The sequence below is a fragment of the Gigantopelta aegis genome, chromosome 9 (assembly GCF_016097555.1).
Source record: "Gigantopelta aegis isolate Gae_Host chromosome 9, Gae_host_genome, whole genome shotgun sequence".
In the NCBI taxonomy this organism is placed as follows: Eukaryota; Metazoa; Mollusca; class Gastropoda; order Neomphalida; family Peltospiridae; genus Gigantopelta; species Gigantopelta aegis.
In genome coordinates this window covers 8,767,018-8,786,207 of record NC_054707.1, presented here as the reverse complement: position 1 = coordinate 8,786,207, position 19,190 = coordinate 8,767,018, and the positions used below count along the sequence as shown (strand labels likewise).

Sequence of the window (19,190 nt, the reverse complement as noted above, 5' to 3'; positions counted from 1 at the left end):
GGTGGCTTTTGTTTTGATTTTTTCAATTGAAAATACCTTGAAATTTTGAGTTCAAAAAGTGGTTTTCGGCAAGTATTTTCACTTGACAACAATGGCGGCACGTCGCGGTCATTTTCAGGGATCAATAGCTGATTGTGACAAATTTGATAATAAATTTGTGTTTTACCCACGAAAATTACCAAAACCCAGAAAACCACTTATATATAAATATAGCTGGCCACAATAAGTAGCAACTTTTTCGATTTTTTTTTGCCTAATTTTAATGTATGAAAATAATACTTAATTCATATATGAACTTTACATGTATTTAAAAACATTTAAGTGAATATATGTTGAAAATTATAAAAACTCAACGTGGTTTTTGTTAAAAATTAATCCAGTAGTCTAAACAGATTGCTTACTTAGTAGCTCTATTTAATTGTGTGAAATATCACCTAGGGCACTGTGCTTGGTGTGGTTGCTTTTACTCGATGGATATGTTTTAAGATAAATTGTATCTAATAGACACGTAGTATGCTCTATTTAATTGTGTGAAATATCACCTAGGGCACTGTGCTTGGTGTGGTTGCTTTTATTCAATAGATATGTTTTAAGATAAATTGTATCTAATGGACACGTAGTATTCTCTATTTAACTGTGTGAAATATCACCTAGGGCACTGTGCTTGGTGTGGTCAAAGCTGGGACCCGTGAATCTGCTGTTGGTTCCACCATGACCGATGATCCAGTCAAACTGGTCCACACCTCTAGGGTTGGTCCACGTACAAAATCCACTCTCAAAGTCACAGTTGCCTACAAAAACAAAACACTTAATTATAACAAAATAACATGCAACATGATGTAGCTAAATATTTCATTTAATCAAAATATAATCACATCATGGTTTTTTTTAACATATTAAGTATATCAAAAGAAATGGCTAATTTATAGTTTTGAAAACAAATATAAAATGAAATTATGTCCTGAAATACGTTTTATGAACATTTCCGATCAGAGTGATGGAAACTCCGGAGAGTAAACTGGTTTGTGTACCGCAATATATTGTATCGGGAGTTTTGTGTTGCAATAAATTTGGCGAAATGTGTACTGTGATATATCATATTGGGAGTTTTGTATTGCAATAAACTGGTGAAATGTGTACTGTGATATATCATATTGGGAGTTTTGTATTGCAATAAACTGGTGAAATGTGTACTGTGATATATTGTATCTGGAGTTTTGTATTGCAATAAACTGGTGAAATGTGTACTGTGATATATTGTATCGGGAGTTTTGTATTGCAATAAACTGGTCAAATGTGTACTGTGATATATTGTATCTGGAGTTTTGTATTGCAATAAACTGATGAAATGTGTACTGTGATATATTGTATCGGGAGTTTTGTATTGCAATAAACTGGTCAAATGTGTACTGTGATATATTGTATCTGGAGTTTTGTATTGCAATAAACTGATGAAATGTGTACTGTGATATATTGTATCGGGAGTTTTGTATTGCAATAAACTGGTGAAATGTGTACTGTGATATATTGTATCTGGAGTTTTGTATTGCAATAAACTGATGAAATGTGTACTGTGATATATTGTATCGGGAGTTTTGTATTGCAATAAACTGGTGAAATGTGTACTGTGATATATTGTATCTGGAGTTTTGTATTGCAATAAACTGATGAAATGTGTACTGTGATATATTGTATCGGGAGTTTTGTATTGCAATAAACTGGTGAAATGTGTACTGTGATATATTGTATCGGGAGTTTTGTATTGCAATAAACTGGTGAAATGTGTGTCACGATATATTGTATCGGGAGTTTTGTACTGCAGTAAACTGGTGAAATGTGTACTGTGATATATTGTATCGGGAGTTTTGTACTGCAATAAACTGGTGAAATGTGTACTGTGATATATTGTATCGGGAGTTTTGTACTGCAATAAACAGTTGAAATGTGTACTGTGATATATTGTATCGGGAGCTTTGTATTACAATAAACTGGTGAAATGTGTACTGTGATATATTGTATCGGGAGCTTTGTATTGCAATAAACTGGTGAAATGTGTACTGTGATATATTGTATCGGGAGTTTTGTATGGCAATAAACTGGTGAAATGTGTACTGTGATATATTGTATTGGGAGTTTTGTATTGCAATAAACTGATGAAATGTGCACTGCGATATATTGTATCAGGAGTTTTGTATGGCAATAAACTGGAGAAACGTGTAAAGCGATATATTAAATTGGGTGTTTTGTATTGCAATAAACCGGGAAACCAGTAATATCACCTGGCCACCCCTAGCTATAGCAAATACAACTCACCAGTCCTGGAACATGTTCCTGACTTGGAGCTGACGTCATCGATGGCGATATCACCGAGGTAGCTCCGCCCGACAACTCCCTCGAACACGATCTGGACCGGCTGGGTCGACTGGAAGGTCACCTGAGCTGGGATCCACTTGTTGGCTTGATTCAGAGACTTCGTCCAGATCGGTGGGCTTGACAGACGTGTCCCAGTCTTTGTGTAGACGTTCAGCTTGCCGATGTGAATGCCATGCATGTGGTAGTAGAATGTCAGACACTGCGGACCTGTGACGGTCACCTGCGGACTGATCAGTCGAGCCTTGTCGCCAGGCCGACGCGGAGCGCTCGATTCAATGTACATATATTTGCCTAAAACATGACAAACCAGAAACGTATAAATTTCTACAATTGTTAATGATTGAGAACAAATTACTACCAATGCAGGCCATATGATTTCAAATTTCATAGGAAACACTTTTTCGGTTCCATGCCTTGTGATCATGGGAACCCATCGGAAATTATTTTATTATACATATATTATTTTTGTTGAATAGTCGTACTCGATATAATAATCATGGGAAACGAAATTTCAGTTTCAAGATTTTACAGACACGGTACCGGAAACTATTATTTCCGTGAAATCCTGCAATGGTTATACATGATATCTGCTTTTAATTTATAACTACATTCAATGCTTAAGCCTGACATATTCAACTGCAATGAAATGAGTCAAGGAATAAAATGATGTACAATATTTCAAATCTTTTAATTAACACTAGTTTGGCTACACCTCTTTTTATCATTTTCTGGAAAACAATGTATAATTATAGGGTTACAGGTCACCAAAAATCTCCTCGACAAAAATGACATTGATCACATTCTCACAATGAAGGTCAAGAACAGAAAATTATTTGCTCAGCAAACAGCATTTCTGTACTAACGTTCACCTGTAAATGTCATGAAGATTCTGCAACTATTGAATACCTTGAATGGTTCCCAGTGTGTGATCGTTGGTGGGGCCTGTCCCGGATGATGACGTCCTGCCACCGTGACGCGACCAGTCAAACTTGTCACTTTTGTCTTGAGTCCACCCACACAGCTTGGGGTCCTCAAATGTGCAGCTAATTTGGGCTATAAATAAAACAACTTGTGACATTAGCGGAATAATAACAGACACGTCTAAATGCTAAGGTTTTATCCACAATCAAAACAAATAATTAAAATAACAAACATAAAAACTCAAAAAAATTAAGTGAATATACTATTCAAAACACGTAATAAAACAAGAGATTTAAAATGAACAAGTATCATATGAACCTTTTGCTCCAACCCCCCCCCCCCCAATAGGTCCTGTATCCTAGATTTTAAATTTATGCCGATATGTTTTTGTTGGTTTGTTTGGGGTGGGTTTTTTCAGGGTTTTCTTTTAAGAAACAGTGGTTTAAAGACCTTTTGATATTAAAAAGGATCATCTGTTCCATTTTGATGTCATTATATTAGTGTATAAATATTTCTATGAATTAATTTTAAGATAACAAGTGTCTATGTGTGTGAGTAATGATGACAAGTGTCTATGTATGTGAGTAATGATGACAAGTGTCTGTGTGTGTGAGAAATAACGACCAATACACCCCACCTGCACTGTGACATCCTCCAGTGGTCATCTTGATGTCATTGTATTAGTGTATAAATATTTCTATGAATTAGTTTTAAGATGACAAGTGTCTGTGTGTGTGAGTAATGATGTCAAGTGTCTATGTGTGTGAGTAATGACAAGTGTCTGAGTAATGATGCCAAGTGTCTATGTGTGTGAGTAATGACAAGTGTCTGTGTGAGTAATGATGCCGTGTCTGTGTGTGAGTAATGACAAGTGTCTATGTGTGTGAGTAATGATGACCAATACACCACACTAGGGCTGCGACACCCTCCAGTAGTCATCTTGATGTCATTGTATTAGTGTATATATTTATTTATTTTTTAGTAGTTTTAAGATAACAAATGTCTATATGTGTGAGTAATGATGACAAGTGTCTATGTGTGTGAGTAATGATGACAAGTGTCTGTGTGTGAGTAATGATGACCAATACACCCACCTGCACTGTGACACCCTCCAGTAGTCATCTTGATGTCATCGAGTCCGATATCTCCGGCGTAGCCCGGTCCACGCACTCCCTCAAAGACGACCTTCGTGTTCTTCGTTTGTCTGGGGATGGACACCTGGCCAAACACCCACTTGTTGCCCTGAGATCGTGACTTGCTCCAAACCGCTGAGTGCAGCTGTTGACCATTCTGGGAGCAAAACAAAAAAGGGAAAAAGTAATAACACTCGTAGACATTGAAAGCTGAGGGGTGCCATGGGGGAAAGGGCTCTCAGAATTACCTATTTGTCTCCTCTGCTGAAAGGCAAATTAATACTTAACTGGCCCCTCCACATAGTTTCTGGTATGTTCCAACACTTCATTACGGAAAACAGACATTATTAACAATAGCTGATCAGACGTACATGTCAACAGGAAAACGTTAAAAAAAAAAAATCTAAGGTGAATGCAGCGAAGAAAGGAAATCAAGCACACTGGAAACTCCCTGTAACACAGTAGTTTTGAACCCAAACTTAATACAATTATAAATCTCAAATGACTACAAAAAAGTTGGAAATCTGCAAATCCATGGAAAATTGCCATCCCTGGAGTTGACATGTAGCGTCAGAAGCTGGTGGGTCGTCAGAAGCTGATGGGTCAGTGGACCATGGCATCCCACATGTGGGTTGCCCCCCCCCCCCCCCCCCCCCCACCCACATGAAAAGTGATCTAAATATGGATTTGAATTTTGTTTTTAATGGGTTTTTTTTTAACTCTGACAGTTCACAAGAATGTAGTTCATAGTTCCCCATGTTATTTGAAACTGTTTTAAATTTAACACAACTAGAGTTGATTATAAACATTCTAAATTAATTTATGACAATTATGTTATATATCCATTTATTCTGGCCCCTCCAGTTTAGCACCTCTAGTGACTGGCATCTTCTGAAGCTTTTGAAAAGCCATGGTATATACTGTCCTGCTGATGGGAACATATATTTAAAAGATAACTTGCTGCTTTTGGTAGTAAACAATATATGTAGAAATAAGTCTTACCTCTGTAGGCCTACTAACGACCAAATGGCCATAGTATGAAATGTGTTGAGGTGTCATTAAACAAATGTTCTTTCATGTCTTCTAACATAAATCACAATTTTAATTTAATGATAATAACACACTACAATAGTCTACTGTAGACATTTTAAATACCAAATGATGGAGGGCTGTAATGCATAAATATGTGTAGTAGTGTTGGTTCGAAGAGCTGCTACTGACAGTAGCTAGTGGGAATTTCCCTATTAGCTTAGTTGGTAGAGCTCTGGACTGTCATACTGAAAGTGGTTTGAATCCTGTCAAACATAATGGAACTGTTACATGTGTAGTGCCATTAAGTTCTGCAAGTGAGTGTCTGTTAGTACCTTGAGTTGATGTTCTGTAAGTGAGTTACTGTTCATACCTTGAGTTGACATTCTGTAATTGAGTTAGTCCGTACCTTGAGGTAGATGTTGAGCTGGTTGACGTGTGGCCCGTACATGTGGTACCAGAACTGCAGGCAGTACGGCTGGCTGATCACCAAGTATGCTGACTCTAATCTAGCCTTGTCATTTGTCACCCGCGGAGCCGACGTCTCGATGTACACATACCAACCTTGGCCTGAAATGAGGTACTCAGGATTAAAATATTTGGTTTGTTACTAATGAATCAGGATGATCAGCCCTGGAATATTTGTAAACGAATACAAATGAAGTGAACAAAAGGAAAAAGGGGGAGAGAGAGAAAGAGAGAAAGAAAACGAAAGAGAGAGAGAGACAGAATGGGTGTAAGTGAATGGTTAAGTCATCTCAAAACATTTACTATTTATAATGAAGTTCTTGACAGATTTGAATATGCAGGTATTTTCTTGGTTACTAAGGTTCGGATCATCAAATAATAAAATGTTACAATTGAAATAAAAAGAATTAAACAAGTGGGTATTAAGAAACACATGGTAAATAGGACAATAACACAAAAATTGTTCAGTGTCTTCTAGTAGAATTGAGATTGTAAACTGACTGGAGTGTGTTCTGTATTGTGATTGGTTAATTACACTCTTTTTCTGGGATCAAATACACAATAACACCCGGAAAGCTAATGATGTCATTAGAGAGTGACGTCATTAGCTATTGACACAGGCGAAGTTGACGATTCAAAGGTCTACAGTTTATAGCCAGGTATTTTTTTCAAGAAATACCAAATATACAGTTAGTTCCGTTGAAAAACATCCAGTTTACAATGGACATAACCATATTGACCGCAAATGTTTAATTTTTGACCTCAGGCTAATGCCTTCGGTCAAAAATGACATTTGCGGGAATCAAATAGACAATAACACCCACAAATCTAAAAACACAATATGGTTATTTCCATTGTAAACTGAATCGCTTTTCTATGGAACTAACTGAACATTTGGTATTTCTTGAAAAAAATACCTGGCTACAATCTAACTGTAAATCCTTGAATCGTCAACTTGGCCTGTTCCAATTACTAAAGATGTCACTTTCTAATGATGTCATTAGCTTTCCGGGTGTTATTTTCATTTGATCCCAGAAAAAGAATGTAATAAACCAATCACAATACAGAACACACTCGCCATCAGTTTACAATACAGCTTAGATGAGCTGACAACTACACAGACATACGTGTTCCTGTGGTGTGATCGGTGGTCGGTCCGGTGTTAACACTGCCAGTCGGACCCTGGGACCGAGACCAGTCAAACTGGTCATCTCGGGCCTGTGTCCACGTGCACAAGTTCTTGTCAAAGTCACAGTCATACGTCGACTGGGAAACTGAAACAAAAAGTAACGACAACATAACAAAGAAATAATATTCAATGCAGGGGTAGAGATGCATAATTCTTACGAGTGGTGCAATCTTTGAAAATAGCACCAACAGTATTCAGTGGGGGTTGTGCAACATTTAAACAGGGCACCTACAGTATTCAAAAGTACACTAACATGCATTACATTACATATAGGATAATCTTTCCCAGAAACACCAAGCCAATTAAGATATTACAAGTATTCCATTAAAAAAAATAATAATTAATTGCATTCCTCCTTTAACCTCAGGAATTTTGGGGGCACTTTGAATTTGAAGAGGAAACATCCCTCAACAACCTCCCCTGAATATATCTTTGAAAAGCAATACATCTAGAGGTATAACTTCGAACATCATATATGATGAGATGGTATAAATCTAACATAGCTTGTACATACCAAATGGAGTTGGTGTGGGTGATGTTGGCAGTGGTGTTGTCGACAATATTTTGGCTGGATTTGCCGAGATGGGCAGATCTGATGGAAAAAAATTAGATCATTTTTGTCAATTCTGCATACATCATTCAACAATATAACTGCCTACATCAATGTAAGCACTTGCAAATACATACAAGTACATACAACATCAATTCAATAACCATACCAACACATTCCAAATATCAATTTCATCTAAAATGTTAAAAAACAAAAGTACGATTTGAAAATCATGCTGTAAATTTCACATAATGCATTTTGAGCTGCTAAAAACACCAGAATAAATGGAAAAACATTACATTTGCCATCTCTGATAATGAAAGCAAGATGTTTTATGTAACACATAGTAACAGTAAAACAGCTGTAACAGCCAAAACTATTTTAAGCTGTCTAATAACAAAGGTCAGTGCCTTCACAAACCAATATGTAGATGTACACTGAATAATAAATAATGTTGAATACAAGAAACTGCACTTACATCCACAGGTTGAAGAGATGAAGGTGATGTCATCTATAGCAATGTCACCATAATAGTTTATTCCTCGGACACCCTCAAATCGAATCTGTAAAACATCAACAAACATTATGAATAAAAACAACAGTCAGACATCTGGACGATAAGCATGACAATGATGATTAGTCTGTGTGTAGGCCCTATGTATTACATTCTGTCATCATATTATGGTGGATTTTGTTACCGATCATAAGACCAAAACCAAACAACAAATGTGGATATATTAATAACACATCAATAATAAATCAATTACTCCAGCATAAGTTAGTGCACCGTATGGACTCACTTGCTAAAAACTAAAAAACAAAACACAGTCATCTTTAAGATCATTAGGGTACTAATAACTGTCAGTGGAATGTTGAGAACTTACAACATATGCCTTGGACTGAGCTGTGAGGGGAACATGCGCCTGAAGCCAGTTCTTTCCCTTGTTTCCAGACTGTGACCAGATTAGAGTGTGTGTCGTGTTTCTCGCATCATCCATGTACACATTCAAAGACCCTAATCGAGAAGAAAATTAATCAAAATTATGACATCATTCAACAAAAAGCACCATTTGATTCAAGGTATGAACCTGGTCATCTGATCTTTCACAATTGTTACTGAATTTCAAAGCATCATACAATTATCTAAATAACTATTATACTAAGGCTTGTAAAAACTTCCATTATTTGTTTTTCTTTTAGTTACAACTAAATCATGTGCTGAAAAGAGACCGAGGTCTATAAAGAGGTTTGGGGATCTTCCCTCCAAACATTTTTGAAATAAAGATGTTCAGAAATGTGTTTTAGTGGCAATTTAGTGTAGTGTTGTATATTGTGGCTGGTGAATAAATAATAAAAACAAAATAATGTAAAATAATAAATAGTAAATTTTCTATGGCAATATTAACACAAATTGTGAAAAGAAAGTGTACTGACAATGTATTGTTGCTAAACGACCCATACCTATAGAGTTGCCATACATATTGTACCAGAAGCTGAAACACCTGCTTCCACTGAAAGGCTGTAGTGGTGAACTTGCCAGCCATGTCTTGTCTCCGGGGCGACGGGGGGCTGACGACTCCACAAACGCATAATGGCCTGAAACATATTTTATAAACTGTTATTTCTTTTCTGACATCAAAATATCCTATCCCATTGCTTCGAACATTACAGTAAAACAAATAAACAATTCAACAAGGATCTGCATTACAAAGTAAAAATAAAGACTCTGAAGCCAAAGATAACACCATCAGATATCATAGAAAACTATAGCAATCAAAGTGAGAGGTTAGGTTAAGTATTTCTGAAATGGGGAAAGAAGGAAGGAAGGAAATGTTTTATTTAATGATGCACTCAACACATTTTATTTAGTTATATAGTGTTGAACATATTGTTAAGGACCACACAGATATTGAGAGAGGAAACCCACTGTCACCACTTCATGGGTTACTCTTTTCGATTACTGTATTACACTTTAAAATACAAGCTACATTCAACGATGTGACAGTAATACATTTCATTTTTTATTGAAGATCTCCTGTTAGTTATACTTAACAAAAAATGCATCAGTTAAATGCAGTGTCTGATTTCACTTTGAAAGTCAAGTGTTTTTTTCTTCAATTTACCAAACAGCTAAACTTTTTTGTCCTAGTATATACAGAATACCAAGTTACTCTAATGTGATATCAAGTTTTATTGGCTAATTTTAATCAATAGTCTAACACACCAGTTTAAGAGAGCCTGTTACACCATTATCGAACCCATCCAAATAACACCATATAAAAATGTAGTAATCCAATATTTGTTTATGCAACCACTGTAATACTTTTAAATTAGTATTTTTATGTGAAATATAAAGATGCTGAACCAAGGCTTTACATTATCCAATAAGTGTTTCTGAACTGCTAAGATTAGTTTGAAGTACTTACCCTGCGGATTTCCTTGTGTGTGATCGTTCTGGGGTCCCGTGAAGGAACTGGGTGTTGACCCTCTCCCGATCAGCCAGTCGAAGTTATCTCCCCCGATGTTACTCCACGTACAGAAGTTGTGTTCAAAGTCGCAGTCTCCAGCCGTCCCACACACCCCCGGAGACAGGAGCACATCATCAACGGCCATGTCACTGTTGAACCCGTTACCAATAACACCCTCAAACACAACCTGTAACACAACAACACAATTGTAAACATATGATAACAATCCATTACCAATAACACACTGAAAGACAACCTGTAATACACAATAATACACTCAAACACGACCTGTCACACAACAACACATGATAACACAATAACACATACAGAGACAGGAGCACATCGTCAACGGCCATGTCACTGTAGAATCCTTTACCAATAATACTCTCAAACACAACCTGTGACACAACACAGGGTGCAATTTGTTTTGAAAATTTTGATTAGCAGTTTTTCCTACTGGATGGAGAATTAAATAGTAACTACTGGAAGTTGATTAGCACTTTTATAACATAAGTAAAAATTAATAAAACACAATCTTTTTTTCTTCTAAAGTTTTTGAATTACTAACTGATTGGCCGATAGGAGTTGATTTGTATATCTGATTCAATATGAAAACTTGGGGTGATTTCAGCATGCATGCCTTCTTGTGAGGTTCCAATTGGGAATGTTTTATGACATTGTCCTTTTTCATTGCCGTTCCAGTCATACCTTTGATGGAAGCCCGTGAAAAATTCCTCGTTGGTTTGATCTTTCCGACGTACTCGGTGCATACGGAACACGTGATTTTGACTACATGTTTTTTATCTTGGGAGCATTCGTATTGCAGCCATTCTAACCCAGGATCTAGATCTTTTTTCTACCCCTCAACAGTTAAACGCTTTAAACCTTTTGCCATGTCCACTCATCATGACTCGATCAAATGCACATGTGCACGTGTTTATGCGCAAAGCCTATCGACACAGGTCAACCTAAAAATAGTATGCTTTCGATCGATAAACAAAGTAAGCCTAAATTAGGGTGTTGATTTTTCGCTTATGAAAATTAACAATTCTTAAACGGGATATAAACATTATCAATACGTATTTTACCGAAATGTTATTTTCTGAGGCAATTTAAATACTGTTAGTTTCAATATAGGTTACAAGGTCATAGCTGCTTGCAAATTAGGCTACCCTGATGACGTAGCAACTAGTAGGCCTACATCACTGTTCTTGTCAAAACACTGAACATCCTCCGCGTATTCGACAGTATTTTCTATTTGAAATACTGGCACACATGTGAAGGTTGTAAATCGAGATTTTAAAAAAAAGCCAACCTTCACACGTGCACTACAATACGTTCTTTTCCCTTGATCTCAATACCAATATTAATTTGGCTATTTAAAAACATCCATCGCAAACCGCTATTCATTGTTAAATATTGCATTGCGATTGCAAGATTTTGCATCGCTTGTTGCGATGCAAACCCGGTCATTTTGCAGTCTGCAACAACACAATCGTAAACATACAATAACAATCCATTACCAATAACACACTCAAACACAATTTCAGACACAATATAGCACATGATAATACAATCTTAGCGAGTTTGTAGCCCCCTCATTGGACCCATTCTCTGACTTAAGTCTTCACCATTCCAATAGGTGCTGTGGTATGTGCTGTCCTGTCTGTAGGAAAGTGCAGATAAAAAATGTCATGCTACTAATGGAAAAATGTGGAGAGTAACCACTGTAGACTACATTTCAGAATTATCTTATAGCCAATGCTTAATAAATAAATATGTTCTAGTGTGTTGTAAAAACAAAACAAACTTCTTTTGGTCTAGAAAATCAGGGAAGCACCCCAATGACATTGAATATAGAACACATTGCCAGGCAAACAAGATTTCAAAGATCTTACCTGCCAAGAACTCCGTGATTTGATCGTCGTTTGTGCCTGAAACCACTTGTTGCCTTGATTACCCGAGCGAGACCAGAGCTTTCCACCGAGCTGCGACCCCACCATGGCGTACACATTAAGCGTTCCCATGGAGACACCATACATGTGGTACCAGAAGGACAAGCACATGCCGGTGGTTGCTGGTTGTACCGGACTCATCAACCGAGCTTTCTGTCCTCGCTTCCTCGGAGCCGACGATTCTATGTACATATAGTGACCTGGAAACAATTCCAAAATTGTTGATAAAATTCAATATCATTCTATATATCTATAGTGACCTGTAGGCAACCTCAGAGTTGCTGATCAAATTCATGATGATTCTATGTCTGTAGCAACTTGAAAACAAGTTCAGAATTGCTGATTAAAGTCATGATGATTCTATGTCTACAGTGACATAAATTTAAAGTAACTTCAGAATTGTTGGTTTTAAATTCATGATGATTCTATGTCTATATAGTGACTTGAAAGCAAATTCAGAATTGCTGATTAAATTCATGATTCTATATGACTACAGATAAGGGTAATCTCAGAATTGTTGATTAAATTCATGATTCTATGTCTAAAGTGACATATGAGTAACCTCAGAATTATTCATTAAATTCATGATGACTCTATGTCTATACAGTGACTTAAAAGCAAATTCAGAATTGCTCATTAAATTCATGATGATTCTATATATTTACAGTGACATAAAAGCAACTTCAGAATTGTCAATTTAAATTATGATGATTCTATATACCTATAGTGACATGTAAACAATTTCAGATGTTTTTTTAACTTCACGATAATCGTATATATCTATAGCGACCTAAAAATTATTTTAGAATTGGTAATTAAATTCATCTGCTCGGTCTATGACATCATGTCACGTTGTAGGTTTCTACATGTGGCAGCTTGTATTATGTATGTCCTACCTCTGCTAGAGCCGTATGTGTGATCGTTTGATGGCCCAGTAAAAGAAGACTTGGTGCCCCGACTGATTCGTATCCAGTTGAAGTCGTCTCTGGTGTCCTGGGTGTAACCACACAGGTTGGTGTTCTCAAAGCCACATTTGTGTAGGGCACCTAAATCAAATACAGATAAATGTTAATAATGTACATATAGAGAATACTACATGAGTATACCATTTATCTTACGAGTTGTTTTAAAATATATCTTAACAAGCAAGAGCGAGTTGTAAGATAAATGGTACTTAAGGGCTAATATGATATGCAGTGTATAAAAGTTAAAGTTTGTTTTGTTTAACGACATCACTAGAGCACATAGATTTATTAATCATCGGTTATTGGATGTAAAAAATTTGTTAATTTGACAAATAGTCTTAAGAGAGGAAACCTGCTACATTTTTCCATTAGTAAGAGGTCCTTAATATGCCCCATCCCACAGCCAGCATAACACATACCACAGCTTTTGATATACCAGTCACAGTGTACTGGCGGGAACGAGAAATAGCCCCATGTGCCCACCGACGGGTATTGATACCAAACCGTCTGCACATCAAGCGAGTGTTTTACCACTGGGCTACATCCCGCTTCTATGCATTGTATAATTCACATGCAATTTACTATCATATGAAACGTATAGGTGATGTGCATATAATGTATAGTACACATGCAATTTACTATCATATGCGACGTATATAGGTGATGTGCATATAATGTATAGTACACATGCAATTTACTATCATATGCGAAGTATAGGTGATGTGCATATAATGTATAGTACACATGCAATTTACTATCATATGCGACGTATAGGTGATGTGCATATAATGTATAGTACACATGCAATTTACTATCATATGCGACGTATAGGTGATGTGCATATAATGTATAGTACACATGCAATTTACTATCATATACGACGTATAGGTGATGTGCATATAATGTATAGTACACATGCAATTTACTATCATATGCGACGTATAGGTGATGTGCATATAATGTATAGTACACATGCAATTTACTATCATATGCGACGTATAGATGATGTGCATATAATGTATAGTACACAAGCAATTTACTATCATATGTGACATATAGGTGATGTGCATATATTTTATAATGTATAGTACACATGCAAAGCATAGCTGATATGTTATGCAATATATAGTTCACATATGAACAGTTCACATACACCGTATAAACTAAATGCTATAATCAGTCAACTATTTGACATGTGATTACATCCACTGAAGGTTCAAGCACATCTGTCTTGGGCACATCCCGAGTTCCCTTGGAAATTTACCAATGACTTGGGGAGATGCACAATATAGTTCACATTCTATGTACAGATAGTTGTTTCATAGAGATTATTATACAAATTTCTTTGTCGTACTTATTTTACCAAACGAATGTCTGGATTCTTGTATTATCCGAGGCATGGCATGTTGTTATTACACATGTTCTTCACATGATTTTTATTGAACCATGTGGATGATAAAACTATATAACCACCTTTATTACCATTGAAACAGTTCTATAGTCTATCCCATCCTACAAAAATGTTTTTTGTAAATAATTTCAGTTTGGTTTGACGTAAGAAGAAAAGTAAAAGTTTCTTGGAAATAACCAAAAAATACTATTTTTGTGTACAATTTAGAAATCAATTGGCTCAGAAATAAATAACTTGTAGTAAATTCCATAGTATAAAAAAGGTGTTCTCTATGGGAAGGACTATAGTATATATCATTTCCTATCACCTATATAATAATATCACCTCTACACCACTCACCACAAGCCCCCATTGTCAGGTAGATATCGTCCAGGCCTATGTCACCATTATTTACCATTGTAACAAGTCTAGTTGTCAGTATATATAATCTCCTATCACCTATATCATGATATCACCTATATTATGATATCACCTCTACACCATTCACCACAAGCCCTCATTGTTAGTGAGATATCGTCCAGGCCTATGTCACCATTATTTACCACTGTAACAAGTCTAGTTGTCAGTATATATAATCTCCTATCACCTATATCATGATATCACCTATATAGTGATATCACCTCTACACCACTCACTACAAGCCCCCATTATCAGTGAGATATTATCCAGACCTATGTCACTATAGTTGTCAGTATATTTCAACTCCTATCACCTATATCATGATATCACCTATATCATGATATCACCTCTACACCACTCACCACAAGCCCCCATTGTCAGGTAGATATCGTCCAGGCCTATGTCACCATTAATTACCATTGTAACAAGTCTAGTTGTCAGTATATATAATCTCCTATCACCTATATTATGATATCCTCTACACCACTCACCACAAGCCCCCATTGTCAGGTAGATATCGTCCAGGCCTATGTCACCATTATTTACCATTGTAACAAGTCTAGTTGTCAGTATATATAATCTCCTATCACCTATATCATGATATCACCTATATAGTGATATCACCTCTACACCACTCACTACAAGCCCCCATTATCAGTGAGATATTATCCAGACTTATGTCACTATAGTTGTCAGTATATTTCAACTCCTATCACCTATATCATGATATCACCTATATCATGATATCACCTCTACACCACTCACCACAAGCCCCCATTGTCAGGTAGATATCGTCCAGGCCTATGTCACCATTAATTACCATTGTAACAAGTCTAGTTGTCAGTATATATAATCTCCTATCACCTATATTATGATATCCTCTACACCACTCACCACAAGCCCCCATTGTCAGGTAGATATCGTCCAGGCCTATGTCACCATTAATTACCATTGTAACAAGTCTAGTTGTCAGTATATATAATCTCCTATCACCTATATCATGATATCACCTATATTATTATATCACCTCTACACCACAAGCCCTCATTGTCAGTGAGATATCATCCAGGCCTATGTCACCATTATTTACCATTGTAACAAGTCTACTTGTCAGTATATATAATCTCCTATCACCTATATCATGATATCACCTCTACACCACTCACCAAAAGCCCCCATTGTCAGTGAGATATCATCCAGGCCTATGTCACCATTATTTACCATTGTAACAAGTCTAGTTGTCAGTATATATAATCTCCTATCACCTATATCATGATATCACCTATATTATGATATCACCTCTACACCACTTACCACAAGCCCCATTTGTCAGGGAGATATCGTCCAGGCCTATGTCTCCAGCAAAGCTTGTTCCTCGGACCCCTTCAAAGATGATGGTATACGACTTGTTGCTGCTGATGTCCACGTCGGCCCTGATCCACCGGTTTCCCTGAGTCCGAGTCCGAGACCACGCAGGCTTACCGAGCTGGGAGCCCGACTTGAGGTAGACGTTGAGAGTGTTGACGTGGGGGCCGTACATGTGGTAGTAGAAGTGAAGACACTGCTGTGATGTCGTGGTAACCATGGCACTCTGGAGGCGAGCCTTATCATTCGCTCTTCTTGGGCTAGACGTCTCAATGTATACGTAGTAACCAGCATCTGAAAATTAAAAAAAAATTGTTTATCCACACCACTAGAGCACATTGATTAATTAATCATCAGCTATTGGATGTCAAACATTTGGTAATTCTGACATACAGTCATCAGAGGAAACCCTCTACAATTTTTCCTAATGCAGCAAGGAATCTTTTATATGCACTTTCCCAGACAGGATAACACATACCACAGCCTTTGACCAGTCATGGTGAACTGGTTGTAATGAGAAAAAATCCAATCAGTTGAAAAGATCCACCAACGAAAATTGCAGTATAATCAGTCTTTATATATACATGTATATATTGATACTGAGCCTTGTCATTCATTACTCTATGGCTGAACCTCTTGATGTATACATAGGTAGTAACCACCACCTTAATACAGTGAAATCCCTCAAATCCAGACTCTCTGCTAACTGAAATTCCATCAAAACCAGATGGAAAATATCAGTACCTCTCTAAACCAGATACCCCTTAAAACAGGACTTTTTACTTGACCCCATGGGTGTCTGGTTTAGCTACTCTACTCTAGGGTAAACATCTCAATATATATATGTAGTAACAAGGGCCAATATTTTTGAAGCGATCTTAGCTCTACAAAATCATAAAACCTGTTGTAAGCTATGACATCACTATGTCATGTGCTATAGTGACGTCATAGCCTATGTTTTGTAGCGATAAGATAGCTTCAAAAATCCCTAGACAGTATCTTAAATGAAACAAAGATTAAAGCATAATCAGTCGTAACATATACTGATACCTATATACTTCATTGACATATACTGATACCTATACTTCATTGACATATACTGATACCTATACTTCATTGACATATACTGATACCTATACTTCATTGACATAATACCTAGTCTACAATTAAGGCTTGAGTGGCAATTATATGGCAATGGTTCCAGATGTCATTCAAAGTATGATCAAATAAAATGGAAGTAGTTAATAAAATCATGAATTTAAACAAATTAATTTTGGGGGAGTTTTAAAGATGTGTGTGGGTTTTTGAGTTTTTGGTTGTTGTTTTTTGTGTGTGTGTGTTTTGTTTTTGTATTTGTATTTTGGGGGCATTTTAAAGATGTGGGTGTTTTTTGGATGGGTGAGGTGTTTGTTTGGGGTTTTTTTTTGGGGGGGGGGGGGGGGTTGAAGGGTTATGTGTGAACTGCCAGATATACTACCGTAACAAGTAAAACTGTTTATTTAAAAACATGAAAGGATGTTTAACATGGACAGCTCTGTTGTAGTAAATAAAATGCTACGTGAAGCTAGAATAGACCAACATGCTTACTTGTGCCGAGAGTGTGATCAACAGATGGGCCGGTATTTACAGACGTCGTTTTCCCGTTGTGTCTCGTCCAATCAAACTGGTCGTCTTTCATCTGAGTCCAGCTGCACATACCTTTCTCAAATGTGCAGTCATAAGCTGAAGGAGCTAAAACAGATTCAAAACTAGATTAATACAATACACTTTCAACCAGAAATTTACTTGTTGTAAGCATTTCCTCACTATTATATAGGTTTCTTTACAACTGATGCCTGATAAAAACAAAAAGGAGATCACTGGAAGCTTTTAAAACTTTAAATTTTTTGTGGTAATAGAAACACCAGGATAACCAGAAACACTTCGGCTGTACGGAAATGGAAAATCTAAACAATAAAATAGAACTAATGTTTGATTTTAGTGATCATAAACGGCTCTAATAGTGAAAAATATGCCTTAGTGTTTAAAAACTAGGATATGTCCCTTTAAATAATGTGTTTTATCCACATGTGCCTAAGTCCACCACATTGTTACACTACTGGCCTAATTGTAAGACTGATCTCTAGCACGGTTTCTCCCTTTTTAGCACATAGCCCAGTGGTAAAGCGCTCGATCGATGCGCAGTCAATCCCCGTCAGTGGACCCTTTGGGCTATTTTTCGTTCCATCCAGTGCACCACAACTGGTATATCAAAGGCTGTGGTATGTACTGCCCTGTCTGTGGGATGGTGCATATAAAAGATCCCTTGCTGCTAATCAAAAAGAATAGCCTATGAAGTGGCAACAGCAGGTTTCCTCTCTCAATATCTGTGTGGTCCTTAACTATATGTCTGACGCCATATAACCGTACATAAAATGTGTTGAGTACCTCGTTAAATAAAACATTTCTTTCTTGCCCTTTCTAGCATGTGCTTCCATCTTAAAATCTAAGAAACAAAGATTGTTTCCAACTTCAGAAAATTAATTTCAAGCCCTGCACTTACCTGCGGTAGGTGGGATTAACGTTGTCTTCACGGGCGGTGCTGTTCCAACTATTAATCCAGTGTTGGCAGTGCTTGGTGTTGCTGAAATTCATCAACAAAATAATATATGTGCTTTTACATATAGTTTTAAATTTCATCTGGCATTAGTAATTTTGTTATGTCACTGTGTATGTTTCAGTGCTAAACCTATCATTAGTGACGTCACGCCACTGTCGTTCTGCTAGTTAACGAGTCTACCGCGGCCAAACATAGCGACATTCAACTCACATTACTGACATTGTTTACAATTGTTGCAAATGAAAAGAACGATAATAGAGAATACCCCCCTCGTGTCTTCTGATATAATAATTTATCAGCACTTGTTGATAAAAGTATAAAAATCCTCGGCTCGCCTCAGATTTCATACTTTTATCAACTTGTGC

The 19,190-nt window shown here is 36.7% G+C and overlaps 1 protein-coding gene across 1 annotated transcript in view; it reads right to left on the bottom strand.

Annotated features, from left to right (window-relative positions):
• Positions 1 to 19,190, bottom strand: part of LOC121380816 (MAM and LDL-receptor class A domain-containing protein 1-like) — a 188,222-nt gene that overhangs the window by 69,241 nt on the left and 99,791 nt on the right. Inside the window, exons 70-85 of the mRNA XM_041509797.1 lie at positions 18,769 to 18,849; positions 17,814 to 17,957; positions 16,176 to 16,520; positions 12,983 to 13,132; positions 12,030 to 12,286; positions 10,090 to 10,318; positions 9,125 to 9,259; positions 8,548 to 8,678; positions 8,142 to 8,226; positions 7,628 to 7,705; positions 7,052 to 7,198; positions 5,866 to 6,026; positions 4,383 to 4,584; positions 3,280 to 3,426; positions 2,314 to 2,664; positions 651 to 791 (exon numbers count right to left, since the gene is read on the bottom strand). Of these exons, the coding sequence (XP_041365731.1) occupies positions 651 to 791; positions 2,314 to 2,664; positions 3,280 to 3,426; positions 4,383 to 4,584; positions 5,866 to 6,026; positions 7,052 to 7,198; positions 7,628 to 7,705; positions 8,142 to 8,226; positions 8,548 to 8,678; positions 9,125 to 9,259; positions 10,090 to 10,318; positions 12,030 to 12,286; positions 12,983 to 13,132; positions 16,176 to 16,520; positions 17,814 to 17,957; positions 18,769 to 18,849 (2,784 nt within the window). The remainder of the gene's footprint in view (positions 1 to 650; positions 792 to 2,313; positions 2,665 to 3,279; positions 3,427 to 4,382; positions 4,585 to 5,865; positions 6,027 to 7,051; positions 7,199 to 7,627; positions 7,706 to 8,141; positions 8,227 to 8,547; positions 8,679 to 9,124; positions 9,260 to 10,089; positions 10,319 to 12,029; positions 12,287 to 12,982; positions 13,133 to 16,175; positions 16,521 to 17,813; positions 17,958 to 18,768; positions 18,850 to 19,190) is intronic.